Source organism: Cricetulus griseus, chromosome 4, assembly GCF_003668045.3.
Source record: "Cricetulus griseus strain 17A/GY chromosome 4, alternate assembly CriGri-PICRH-1.0, whole genome shotgun sequence".
Lineage (NCBI taxonomy): Eukaryota > Metazoa > Chordata > Mammalia > Rodentia > Cricetidae > Cricetulus > Cricetulus griseus.
Window position 1 is genome coordinate 36,068,526 of NC_048597.1, and position 13,509 is coordinate 36,082,034.

At 39.5% G+C, this 13,509-nt stretch overlaps 1 protein-coding gene across 3 annotated transcripts in view; it reads right to left on the reverse strand.

Annotated features, from left to right (window-relative positions):
- Positions 1-5,672: 5,672 nt before the first annotated feature.
- The window catches only part of Zbtb11 (zinc finger and BTB domain containing 11), a 28,698-nt gene continuing 20,861 nt past the window's right edge, over positions 5,673-13,509 (reverse strand). The window contains exons 8-12 of one of the 3 annotated variants that reach the window (XM_027412506.2): positions 12,239-12,356; positions 8,561-8,719; positions 8,273-8,448; positions 7,305-7,818; positions 5,673-6,647 (exon numbers count right to left, since the gene is read on the reverse strand). In XM_027412506.2, the coding sequence (XP_027268307.1) occupies positions 6,566-6,647; positions 7,305-7,818; positions 8,273-8,448; positions 8,561-8,719; positions 12,239-12,356 (1,049 nt within the window). In that variant the 3' untranslated portion in view covers positions 5,673-6,565. Of the gene's footprint in view, positions 7,819-8,091; positions 8,188-8,272; positions 8,449-8,560; positions 8,720-12,238; positions 12,357-13,509 lie in introns of all 3 variants that reach the window. The other 2 variants (XR_003484815.2, XM_027412507.2) reach the window with 2 other exon arrangements.

Genomic DNA, 13,509 nt, shown 5'->3' on the forward strand with positions numbered 1-13,509 from the left:
TTCCACGTATACCCATTTGGGTGCCTAAAGCCTTAATTAATTATTCTTTATTTAAAAAAAAAAAAAAAAGCCAGGAGTCAGATACTGGGGTAAGGACCTGAAGGGTCAGAGAAGCAAGAGAGCAGCTGCCAGGAACTTCCTTCCTATTCTTCCTCCAAAAAGGGCTGAGATCCTCTCTCAGTCCCACCTTATTACTTCCTGTCTCCTGTCTGCAGTCCTCCAAACCTCTATGGTTAATTTTGATCAGCTAGTGCCTAAGCTCAGCCCTCTAATTCCAAGCAAACTTTGTCAGAACACACTCAAAATGTCACAGAACAGATGCCCATGTGTCATTGTACACGTCAAAGGTCAGAGGACAACTTGCAGGAATCTGTTCTTCTATCCTGTGGATTTCAAGTCAATACTTGGGTCATCAGGCTTAGCTGCCAGCACCTTTTCCTGCTCTTGCCAGCCCCTAGATTTTGGTTTTTCTTTCTTTTCAGAGACAGAGTTTCCTCTGTAGCCTTGGCTGTCTTGGAGTTCACTCTGTATACCAGGCTGGCCTTGAACTTTCAGAGATCCTCCTGCCTCTGCCTCCTAAGTGCTGCCAACGGGTTAAAGGCCACCACTGCCTGGCTTCTCTAGATTCTTAAATAGAACATACAAAAATGTTCTTTATGTTTTCAGTTTTATTCTGACTAGACTCAAATTTGCCTCAGCCTATCAAGAGGCAGGTTAATATTTCTCTTCTATGATCTTGTGGAAAGTGTTGGCCATTTATTAGCAACAGATCCCTCAATTAGGGGAGTGCATAATACTTCCTTATTAAAATCACATAGTGTGCTTTGGGTGATACCACTGACGCTGTGTGTGTTTATTGTTTTTGGTTTTTCGAGACAGGGTTTCTCTGTGTAGCTTTGGGGTCTATCCTGGCACTTGCTCTGTAGACTAGGCTGGCCTCAAACTCACAGAGATCCATCTGCCTCTGTCTCCCGAATGCTGGGATTAAAGGTTTGCACTAGCACTGCCCTGCCCTATATACATTTCTTATGCCAACACTAATGTGCTATCATTCAAAATCTTGCTTTTCTGTGTTTCAGAGGTCATGTCCACTTTGGAGACTTTTGGTTTTGTATTTTTTCTTTTTTCTTCTTTCTCAAGCCAGGGTTTCTCTGTGTAACTGCTGCAGCTGGAACTTGAGCTGTAGATCAGGCCGGCATTGAACGCACAGAGATCCTCCTGCCTCTGCTTCCTGATTCCTGGGATTAAAGATGTGCATCATGATTGCCCAGCTGGGTACATTTTATTTACAATATCCATGAAACACATTATTTGTAAAAATAACTTCTGAGAGGAATTAAAGATAGTCCAGATAAATGAAGATATGTTAGCAGGTTCAGGAAATTAAAAATTCTATTTTGCTAGGCCTGGTGGTATACACCTTTAATCCTAGTACTCAGGAAGTAGAGGCAGGCAGATCTTTATGAGTTCCAGACCAGCCAGGGAGGGTTACATAGTATCTAAAGCTTCACTGCCCCCTGCCCCCAAAAAGCAGGACTTATTCTAACAGATACCAAAATTAAAAAACTAAGACTATTGTTGATGATTGGCAATGGAAGAAGAGCAAGATGAATAAGTTCAGTAAAAGCCTATCTATAGCTGTGGCATACACACACAAAATTAAATTTTAAAGAAACAAGCCAGGGTTAATAGTGGTGCACACTTTTAATAGAGGCAAGTGGATCTCAGGTCGAGGTCAGCCTGGTCTACAGCTGAGTTCCAGGACAGTAGGGCTTCACAGTGAAATCCTGTCTTGAAAAAACCAAACAACAACAAAACAGTACTTGGAATCAGCAAGCCCTGGTTATCTGAGAACTATGTAGATCAAACTGGCCTTGAAATCACGGGAGATCTCCCTGTCTCTACCTCCCAGTGAGGGGGACTAAAGGCTTGCACCACTAAGCCGGGCTGAGATTGGTCTTAAGGGTTTTTAACAAATTGTGAAGAGATGATTTGTGCTCACAGAAGCCAGTGAATAGCACACTTTCACACTCAAAAGTGTAAACCAGCTAAAGCATTCACCGACGTTAAAATGACAGTGGACTTATCCTCATTTCTGAAGAATTCAGGTTGCAGTTGCTCAGTTGGGAGGTCACATGCTGCAGAGTTGATGAAATACTCCCTTGAGGGGCTGGAGCTCAGAGGTTAAGAGCACTGACTGCTCTTCCAGAGGTCCTGAGTTCAATTCCCAGCAACCACATGGTGGCTCACAACCATCCCTTATAAGATCTGGTGCCCTCTTCTGGTGTACAGATATACATGGAAGCAGAATGTTGTATGCATAATAAAATCTTAAAAAAAAAAAAAATACTCCCTTGAGCAATCCAGCAGAAACCCGTAAACTCACCAAGAAAGACCAATCCTGGACATCAGTTAACAGGCTCCTGTAGGTAAGGGAGGCCTTGTGCTGCTTGAACAAAATACCAGAATGTAACTTGTAGATACTGTAATAAGAATATAAATCATTCTCTCCCAGATCTGGAGGCAGACGTCCAAGATCTAGGAACTTTGGCCTCTACATTGAGATGGCACTTGGCATTTGCTGCATTACTTAGCTGAAGGCAGAAAAGAGCCCAAAACACCTAGACCTGTTACAGCACTAATTCACTTCTTGGAGTTGGAGCCTTCAAGACCTAATGATCACCTTCCAAAGGCTACTACTTTTTATTTTTATTTTCTTCTCATGTATGGGTGTTTTGCCTCCATATATGTCTGTGCACCTGATACCCACAGAACCTCTAGACGACACTAGATCCTCTGGAACTGATGCTACAGATGGCCATAAGGTGCCTTGTGGTTGCTTGGAACTGAACCCTGGTCATTTGCAGGAGCAGGCAGTGCTCTTCACAGCTGAACCATTTCTTCAGCATCAAGGCTACAACTTTAGTGTTGCTTTCCTAATCAAAATTCAGCATTTATGAATGCTGAATCTTGATCAGTAAATACTGAAAACAGAGCAGACCCTGATGGAGAAGAGATCATACCCACCGGGAAAGGTCCAACAAAAGTAGCAACAAACTACAAAAGTTGAGAAAATAACACACATAAAAACATGGCACGTTATAACTATTTAGGTACCCTCCCTCACCCCCCCCAAAAAAAATTCTAATCTATTTTTCAGCAAAGTTGAGGGCTATGGTGGGAAGTTTTTGCTTTTTTTGGTGGGTCCACCACCCAGCTCCCAAATAATTCTTACAGGGAGGCTTATTACTTAGGAATGCTAGCTGCTTGTTGCTAGCCAGCTTTTCTTTTCTAAACCTGTCTACCTTTTTCCTCTGGGCTTTTACCTTTCTTACTTCTGTATATCTTATTTTCCTTACTCCGTGGTGTCTGGCTCCTGATGTCCTGTCCGCCTCTCTTACTTTTTCAACTTTCTCCTATCTATACTCTCCACCTGCTAACCCCACCTATCTATCATTGCTCCTGCCTTGCTATTGGCCCGTTCAGCTCTTTATGAAGACCAGGTGTTTTAGGCAAAGTGCAGCATAAACAAAAGTCACACACCTGAAAATAATATTCTACCACACAGGGCCAACTTTATATGTAAAATAGAAGACCTGTTAAGAAATTCCAAGGTTTGACAGAATTATGAGCAGGAGAACTTACATGTATAGGAAGTTTATAAAAACAAGTGGGAGGAAGAGGCAGGCAGATCTCTGTGAGTTTGAGACCAGCCTGGTCTACAAGAGCGAGTTCCAGAACAGCCTCCAAAGTGCAGAGAAATACTGTCTTGAAAAAGCAAAAACAAAAAAAATTGGAACACAAGACCAGCATAGTCTACAAAACTACACACAAGTTACAAACACACACATGCATGCACACACATACAACATGTTAGAGGATTAATTTCTACTAACAATAGAAACATTACTTCACTGACCAAATCGCTGTAATAATGGGAGCAGTACAGGCTAGGGTATGTAGCTCAGTTGGTACAACTGCCTTGTATGTATAAGGGTCCCCAGCACCACATCAACTGGATGTATTATGGGGTCTGTAATCCCAGTATCCCAGTACTGTGATGTGGAGGTAGGAACATCTCAAGTTCAAGCTCATCCTTAACTCCACATTGAGTTCAAGACCACTCTGGGTTATATACAGGAGACCCTGCCTCAAAAACAAAAACTAAAGGTATTTCTGCAAGTTCTCAGATTTGGTCAGGAGACAATTCATCTGACAACAAAACAATGTATGCTTCTAAACAGAATCACTATAGATAAAATACAACATTTTACATATGGTATCATTACAACTGTACTGGGCAGGTTATGTTGGCACACACCTGTAATCCCAGTACTCAAGAGAAAAAGTCAGGACAATTGCTACAAGTTCCACACTGGTCTGCCTACTCTGCATAGCCAGTTCCAGGCCAGTGGAGGCTACTTTGTGACACCTGTCTCAAAAACAAAACATGGATCAAAGTGATGGTTTAGTGCTCAAGAATACTTTGGGAGCTTGGTTCCCAGAACCCATGTTGGGCAGATCATAACTACCTAATTACAGGGGATCCAACAACATCTTCTGGCTCCTACAGGCACATACATACACATTAAAAATAGAAAATACACAAAGCCACAAAACAAACTCTGTTTTGGAAGCTTTTAAATTTGTTTCTATGTGCAATTTATACACCTGAACAAGATCTATTGTTTTCTTTTATGTTTGTATGTTTATATGGGTTTGTGCGTGGGCACCAGGAGACCAGTGGTGGGACTCCTTGGGAACTGTAGTTACAGATCATGAACTGCCTGATGTAGACAATTGCCACTCAGGTCCTTCCAAAGAGTGGTATGAGCTTTTATCTGATGGGCCATATCGCCAGTCCCTAGTTGTACTCTTTCCCCCTACCCACCATTTTTTTTGTTGTTGTTGTTTTGTTTTTTGAGGCAGGGTTTCTCTGTGTAACAGGCCTGGCTGTTCTGGAACTTGCTCTGTAGACCAGCCTGGCCTGGAACTCACAGAGATCTGCCTGCCTCTGTGTTCCTAGTGCTGGGATAGGTTTTTTTTTTTTTTTTTTTTTTTTTTTTTTTTTTTTTTTTTTGTGAAACACTTTCAAGAAAATAAGGTGGGGCTGGAGAGCTGGCTCAGAGGTTAAGAGCACTGACTGTTCTTCCAGAGGTCCTAAATTCAATTCCCAGCAAGCACATGGTTGAGATCTGCTGCCCTGATCTGTCATGCAGGCATACAAAGAGGCAGAGCATTGTATACATAATAAATTTAAACAAATTAAAAAAAGAAAGAAAATAAGGCGGAAGGCCTACAAGATGACTCTATGTAAAGGTGCCTGCCACTGAGACTAATGGTTGAGTTCAAATTTTGGGACCCATATGGTGAGGAAAAGAACCCACTCCCTCACCTCTCCACACATACGCATTGGCATGTATGTGCCCACTCACATATAGACATGCAACCACACAAACACACAAACATTTAAAAGTGTACCTAAAAATCATAACAAATAAGTAGAGAACAGTAAAGGAAGACACCAGATAAGGTTGACCCCTGACTTTCACACCTGCACAAATAGGTTTAAGTGCCTATACATAGACCATACCCACAAAAAGAATTCCCTCACCCTTTGTAACAACATGTTAAATAATATTATCTGGTATAGATTGAAAATGATGTCGAGGTCAACTCCAAAGTTTTGCTTTTAATAAGACTGAACATCTTTTATTTACATATTTCTGACATACATTTATGATCTTATACATTTAACTAAATTTAACAATGGTGAAAATGGAACATAAAAGACAATTTCAAATGTTAATTACATTGAAATACTTTTTCGTTAACTGTTGGACATGACCAGTGAATAGCCCATATGAAGTTGTGGGCTGTCTATAGATTCACTTTTAAAACTGAAAGCCACACAGCTATTAAAGCAACAACAAATTTGCAAATGCACACATTACATATGCAAGAAGATGCATGCAGGGCTATCACATTTACTCCTTAACCTTACAGCCACTTGAAGTAAAGTGGAATAAGCATCTTAGTATCATGTATGTACATCAAGGCACATTCACTTCTTGTGCTTTAGGAATGATTTACATATAATCTCTTTATATCTTAATTTTACACTTGAAGAAAGCTTCTAATACCTAAAAGCTTAATTTTAACAATTATAGCTTGAACAATAGTTTTCTAGAGAGAAATGTGGCATATCTCCATAGTTATTTTCAAATATCTGGATCTGACAACTCAGAAAGGTGAGAAATTTAAAAAAAAAAAAATCAAACACATGAATGAATATAATTTAGATTTAAGGTAACTTTTCAAATACTTACAGAAATTTGATATTACCATAATCAATTTTTATGTAACACAGTATAATGAGGGCTGCATTAAATTTTCAACATTCTGAAATTATCTAACAGTTATATAGCATCCATATTACCACTATAGATGTAGTTTTCAACAAATTTAAACAAACATGATATAAAAGCTAAAACATACCAAACTTAACTTCTTCGTTAACTTGTTCATTCTTCAGCAAAAGAATCAGTTTTGATTTTTTTTCCATTTATAGTCCAATGTTATCAAGCAGAAACTTCCCATCAACAGTGTTTAATAACAGTACTCTTTTCTCATGGCCAATTACTTGCCTTGAAGAGATAGTATAGTAAGGCTTTAATACACATCTCATGCATTTTAAATGGTATTTTAAAATTAGCTTTGCATTTGTGGGTCTCCCATACAGATAAATAAATTATGCAAACTTGATTACAACACAGAACTCATTAAGTGCTTCAAGACAGACTAGATTCCTGACTTAGAAGCAGTTAAAATAAATAAGTCAAGTATCATAGATCTAAAGCATTTTTAAAATGTAATATACTTATGCATCTTACAGATATACTTTATATTAGAATTTTTTAAATCCACAAACAGCAAATAGTCACAGAACCTCTGTATTTTGAGAATAAAACAGAAGGAAAGCCAACCGTGCAGCCTTTTAAATTCAAAATATGTAACAAAATAATGTCAAAATATAAATGAAACTGCACATCTTTAAATTTTGTACATTTATAAACATTAATTCATAAAAGGCATACCATGATCAACTACTTCGATCCAACAGATTGTTTTCAATTTCTTTACAGAAAGTGACTTTCCTACAGAACTCATTGGCCAGAAAAGAAATTTAGTAATGTCACCAACAGCCCTGTTTCACATATGAAGTCTACATGGGTGGTGACATAAGCTGTAAACGCGTGCTCTGTGAGCTCAATGGCAGGCGTCTTTGTGGCTGCAGTACTCACTCTGCTTCCGGCATATGTGCCACTTCGACTTCAACAGTCTGAATGGCTTCTGCAACCTCAGACAGCTTCTGCCCTTGCTGCTGTGCCAGCACATAGTTAACCACTTGCATAATACTTTGGTCAGAGAGCGTAGATACTGATGGACACTCTTCAGTAGCTGCGACCGCTTCAAGAACTTCCATGGTTTCTCCTGTCACCACCACAGTCTCAAGCTCTTGAGGCCCAGTGCTTTCTTGTTCTTGCATGTCTGCAGTTAAGATGCTGACAGCATGTTCCACTTGAGTTCCTTGGTTATGAAACTGCAGAGTGTCTTTCTCCAGCATGATTTTGCAAGGCACATAGTCTCTGTGGAATTTAGTCATATGCTTACGAAGTGTTCGAGCATCTATGTAAGCTTCACTACACACAGGACACACATAGGGCCGTTCACCAGTATGTGTTCTGACATGCCGTTTTAGTGATCTGGCATCAGCCCAAGCTACTCCACATGTTAAGCATTCGAAGGGCTTAACTCCTATTAAAAAAAAAAAAAAAAAAAGGAAAGAAAAGAAAAGAAAAAACAGAGGGTGTGTTAGGTAAGGTTCCAAATTCTAATATAAAAATTGTCTTACAAATGTTTTTAAAATACAGAAGTCCACAGACATTTCACTTTTATTACTATCATCTTTTAGTTAGCATCTAATAGTTTTCAATGGACTAACCAAGGTTTTGAACTATAATTTCTCTAAAGGTGTTCTCTCATAATAGAAGTTACTTATGAACAACTGTGAGTTTGCCATGATCTTACCCTTTAACTGCAATCTTATACTCCTAGGATAAGAGTCTCCAAATAAGTTTCAGACTCAGTACCACTTAAATAAATCTTTCAAGATACAGGATTAATCTACCAAGAGAGAAGATAACAGGTAAAAGAGCTGACAAAATATGAATGCACTTGGCTCTCTTCTAATAGGATAAATATCCGTTACCTTCATGGTTGTTCATGTGTCTCCTATATTCTCTCAGCTGAGTGAATTTTCTTCCACACTGATCGCACACCCGTTCCAGGTTTTGCTTTGCTCTTCCTTTCTTCCCATGGGTGGCTTTCTTTACATGTCTTCTGAATAAAGCTTTTTCATAAAATTCTTTGCCGCATATATTACACCTATAATAGAAAAGGCCCAAAACATTTTTCTCCAAGTAATGGGCATAAGAATCAACTGAAAGTGGGTCTATTTCTCAATGGGTTTAGATACTTCTCAGAGTGTAAGGCTTACCTGTATGGCTCCGTGACCGAGTGGGACTTCACATGGGAATACCAATCTTTCTTCCAACTGTAGCACTTGTCACAAAATTGGCACTGAAATGGCTTCACACCAAGATGTTTATTCATATGCTGGCGAAGGTCTCTAGCTTCAAAGAAACTCTTTTCACATCTGTAATAAAGTTTACCCACATTTGGGTCATCTTTAAAACTATGCTCCAAGAATTCACTACATTATATTACATCTTTGAAGCTTCGCAAAATTATTCCAAATTTAAAACATCAGAGAGAGTGAGCGAGCGAGAGAATGAGAGAGAGAGAGAGAGAGAGAGAGAGAGAGAGAGAGATCGCAAGAGGCAGTGTTTCACTCTTGCATCAAGGATGCAAGGTTTACATTCTTTTTAGAATACTCAAAATGCTTTGACAAGGCATCATGCCGATTTCCAAAAGTTCCCATAGTGAATTTACTGTCCACCTCTCCTTCTCCCTTTCTTCTGCTCCCTTTTTGCATCCCCTTCATCCCCTTCCTCTTGGTCATGTTAGGAAGGTAGGCTTCATCATTGACACTAGGAATGAAGCAATGATTCAGGCCTAATCAATGACAATAACAGCATTCCCTTGGTAGTAGCAATCAGCTTAGGGATGCCAAATGACTTAACTTGATCCAATCAGAGTGAAACTCGGGACTTTTACAGGAACTACCAGAAAAGAATCTTGACAATTTGGAAGTTGAGAGGATGAGAAGTTGAAACCACTGCCAGACTTTGTCCATATGGAGCCTGAGAGAAACCAGATACTAATGAATCTGAATCCAACTTAGACCAGCCACTCAGACCTCCAGACTTGACTTTTCTTTTCTTTTTGTTTGGTTTTTCAAGATAGGGTTTCTCTGTATTGCTTTGCAGGTTGTCCTGGAACTCGCTCTGTAGACCAGACTGGCCTTGAACTCATAGAGATCCACCTGCCTCAGGCTTGACTTTTCATTCAAGCCAGTTAGGTTGGATTTTCTTTCAGATAACAAAAAAGCACTGATAAAAAACTGTACCTGGGGCCAGGTACTGGTGGTGCATGCTTAGTCCCAGCATTTCAGGGGCAAAGGCAGGCAGACCTCTGTGAGTTCAAGGCCAGTCTGGTCTACAAAGCAAGTTCCAAGACAGCCAGGTTACACAGAGAATACCTGTCTCGAAAAACCACAAACAAAAAGCCCACCTTACATTTGTTGGTATTTTTTTAACTTTTTAAAAATTATTATTACTATTATTATTATTATTATTAATTTGGGGCATTTGTTTTGAGACAGAGTTTCACTCCAAACATGTCTCAAACTTGCAATTTTCCTGCCTCAGCTCAAGTACCAGGATACAGGCAAGTGCCACCAAGGCCAACTCTTATCTTTACTTTAAACTTAGACTAACTGTAATGAAGCTGGCAAATACAGCAGAGTAGGAAATAGTAAAAAAGTGTTTATCCATAAAAGATTTAGAACAACTGGCTAACTTCATTGGAGAGTCTAGGAAAACTATATAGTGAATCTGGGTGTGGTAGCATATGCCTTTAATCCCAGCATCCTGGAGGCAAGCAGATCTCTTTTGAGTTCCAGGCCAGCCAAGGAGTTATCCAAAGGAATTTCAAGCAAGCCAGAGCTTACACAGGAAAATCCCATCCCCCAAACAATGACTCCAACAGCCAGGACTAAATAGAGAGACCCTATCTCAAAAAAAAAAAAAAAAAAAAAAAAAAGAGAAGACCTATTGTCCAGCAAATGATTAATCAAGAAGAGCAATGACCGGGGCTGCAGAGACAGCTCAGCAGTTAAGACTACTTGCTCTTGCAGAGGACTCAGAGATTCGATCCTCAACAACCACAAAGTAGCTCAAAGCATCTGTAACTCCAGTTCAGAAGAGCCAACATCTTCTTCCGGCCTCTGCATGAACCAGGCAGTCATGATGCACATACAAACATGCAGGCAAACACCCACACTCATAAGATAAAAATAAATCTTTTGGAAAAACACTTACTGAATACTTAAGCTTTTATGACATTTTAAATTTACCCTGACCCATATTTTGTTCTAGAGCTTAGCAGCAACCTTGAAGACAACAGCCTGCATTCCATAAGGGTTCGTGGTACTACAAGGAACTACAGATAAAGAACTATGACTGTTTTGTCTTTTGGAGTCAGGGTGTCGCTATGTAGTTCTGGCTGTCCTAAAACTCACTATATAGACCTGCAGTCTGGACTTGAACTCACAGAGATCTGCCTAATTCTGCCCCCTGAGTGTTGAGACTAAAGGCATATACCACCAGGCCTGGCCTAGGAACTTTGACTGTTTAAAACTATTGGCTAGCTCGCTAAAGGAGCTCATCTTTGATTTTATTTATATTGCAACCCTCCCATAACTGAGTGATTGGAGTAGAGTTGTTTGTTAAGAACATTTAAAACCAAATACATTAGCCAATGTCTCATGGGGGCAAGGAATACATTTTATAGAAACCCAAATATCAAAAGCATGAGAATGAGATGCTTTGGGGAGTAAGAACTTTAAAATTCTTTATCTTTTTCTGGGAATCAAGATGCATAGATGCTGAAGACTGAAAACATGCTGTGATACCACCTGCAAAGACCCTGTGCTGCACTGGCTGACCTGAACCTGCACAACCTGCTGGTGAACACTAAGACAGTTGAGTGCTGGAAGGACCCTAGAATTAGTCATTCTACTTGTAAAAAACTATGTATGTATTAAAAAAAAAAAAATTCCCTTTAAGGTGATTTTTTTTTTTTTTGAAGGTGGGTCAAATGTAGATTTAATGTCACTGTGAACTGAAAACATAGTAGTGCTTGCTCCTTGCCAGCCATCTGAGAATCTACAAACCCATGACCCCCAGATGAACAAGGGAGGCCGGGGCAGCTGGCAGGTGCAGCTGGAGCCTACTCAACAAGACATAAGGTGATCACTTTTTCAAGTTATGAATTTAACTTCAATTTTAAAAAGTTAGATAATTTTGGAAAGTAAATAGAGAAGAGTCATAGGGAAAGAAAAAACAGTTACAAGGAACCCTACAAAGGAGCCTGGCTGGTTGTAGACCTCTTTCCCCTAGGTAGGACCTAGGAAAGTCTGTTTCAATCACTTTTTTAAACTCTTTAAAAAAACAAAACAAAACAAAACTCTTAAACAACAAGCAAACAATAGGGCTGGAGAGATGGCTCAGAGCTTAAGAGCACTGACTGTTCTTCCAGAGGTCCTGAGTTCAATTCCCAGCAGCCACATGGTGACTCACAACCATCTGTTATGAGATCTGGTGCCCTCTTCTGGTGTGCAGATATACATGGAAGCAGAATGTTGTATACATAATAAATAAAATCTAAAAAAAAAACCAAAAAACAAAAAAAAAACAAAGCAAACAATAAGAGCTAGGCAGACTGATTACTCAGTAAACTGAAATTACAGTTTAATGTTAGCTTTGAATATTTTCTTATAAAAAAAGTAATATTCAAGTAAGTCAGGTAAAGTAAGTGAAATTGAACTGGGCAGTGGTGGTGCATACCTTTGATCCCAGCACTCGGGAGGCCAAAACAGGTGGATCTCAGTGAGTTCAAGGCCAGCCTGGTCTACAAAACTACACAGAGAAACCCTGTCTCAAAAAACAAACAAAAAGCTAAGTGAAATTAACTTCACATAGTAAATACTTACTGTGTACAATGATAGCCTCGAACTTCAGGCTTTGGCTGGTGCTTCTTAAGGTGCTTGCTAAGTCCGGAGCCCCTGTGAAAAGACTTTCCACAAACTGAGCAAAAGTACTTGGACTCTCCTGTGAGAAAATGAAAAGCCATATTATAAATCCAGTAAGCAAGCTCTCTTTTCAACATAATTGGTTATATTTCAGAAGTTAAAATTTTATCAAGACAAGAGAACACAAAAACCTGGGAAAAATTCATTAAACTTTCTATATCCCTTCAGAAGGATCTCACTATCAAGATACTTAACAGACTGTGATAGTATTCTGTCACTGACACAAACACCTTTGCAGGTGAGAGCTGAGTCATAGCATTGGAAAAGTTCATAGGAGAGGGGACAGTGGCTCTCCGTGGAGAAGAGGTGGACAGTCAAAGGAGGTGTAGAGGGAAACCTCTAGGTGAGGGGACATGCAACCCTATCAAGCTATTTCTGTGCCCTTCATCTATGCCCAGCCTCCTGTCCTTCCTGTCCCATACAGAATGGGAATCCCAGAGTTATGTCAGCTTGGCTCTCCCTGACACAGATTATCTGTCACCGTTATGAATAGGTTGATGGAAACAAAATTGGTTTTGACCAAGAAAATAGGGTCACTACCATGAGTACCTGACAATGTGGTTTATAAGTTTTGGTAGGCATGGTGGCACATGCCTTTAATCCAAGAACTTGAGAGGCAGAGACAGGAGGATCTCTGAGTTCTAGGCCAAGCTGATCTATAGCTTGAGTTCCAGGACAGCTAGGATGATGAATGACTATGCTAATAAAAGCTACTGTGTAAGAATGTACTATGTCTGAATAATTTATGAACTGTAATAGTAATTGGGTTAAATTTAAGTTCAGCAACACTGGCCATTTCTATGCTCTTGCTTTATAGCAAATAAGTATGTGAGGCTTGTTGCCAACCTTTCAACTTCAATTCCTGATACCCACATGATGGAGGAAGTGAACTGACTCCTCAAAGTTGTCCTCTGACCCACACACACCTACCCATACATGAACACACACAAAATAAATAAAATTTTAAAGAACATTTCTATAAAAATAAACAAATCAGAAATTATATTTCAGGAAACTTTAAAATTCTACTACTAACTAAAAGATTGCACACATTAACTTATGAGCATCTTAACATGATTACTTCTACTTGGGGGTTTTGAGAAATTTGAGACAAGGTCCAACTATGTAGATCAGACTAGCCTAGAAATTTTATGAAGCCCAACATGGCAATG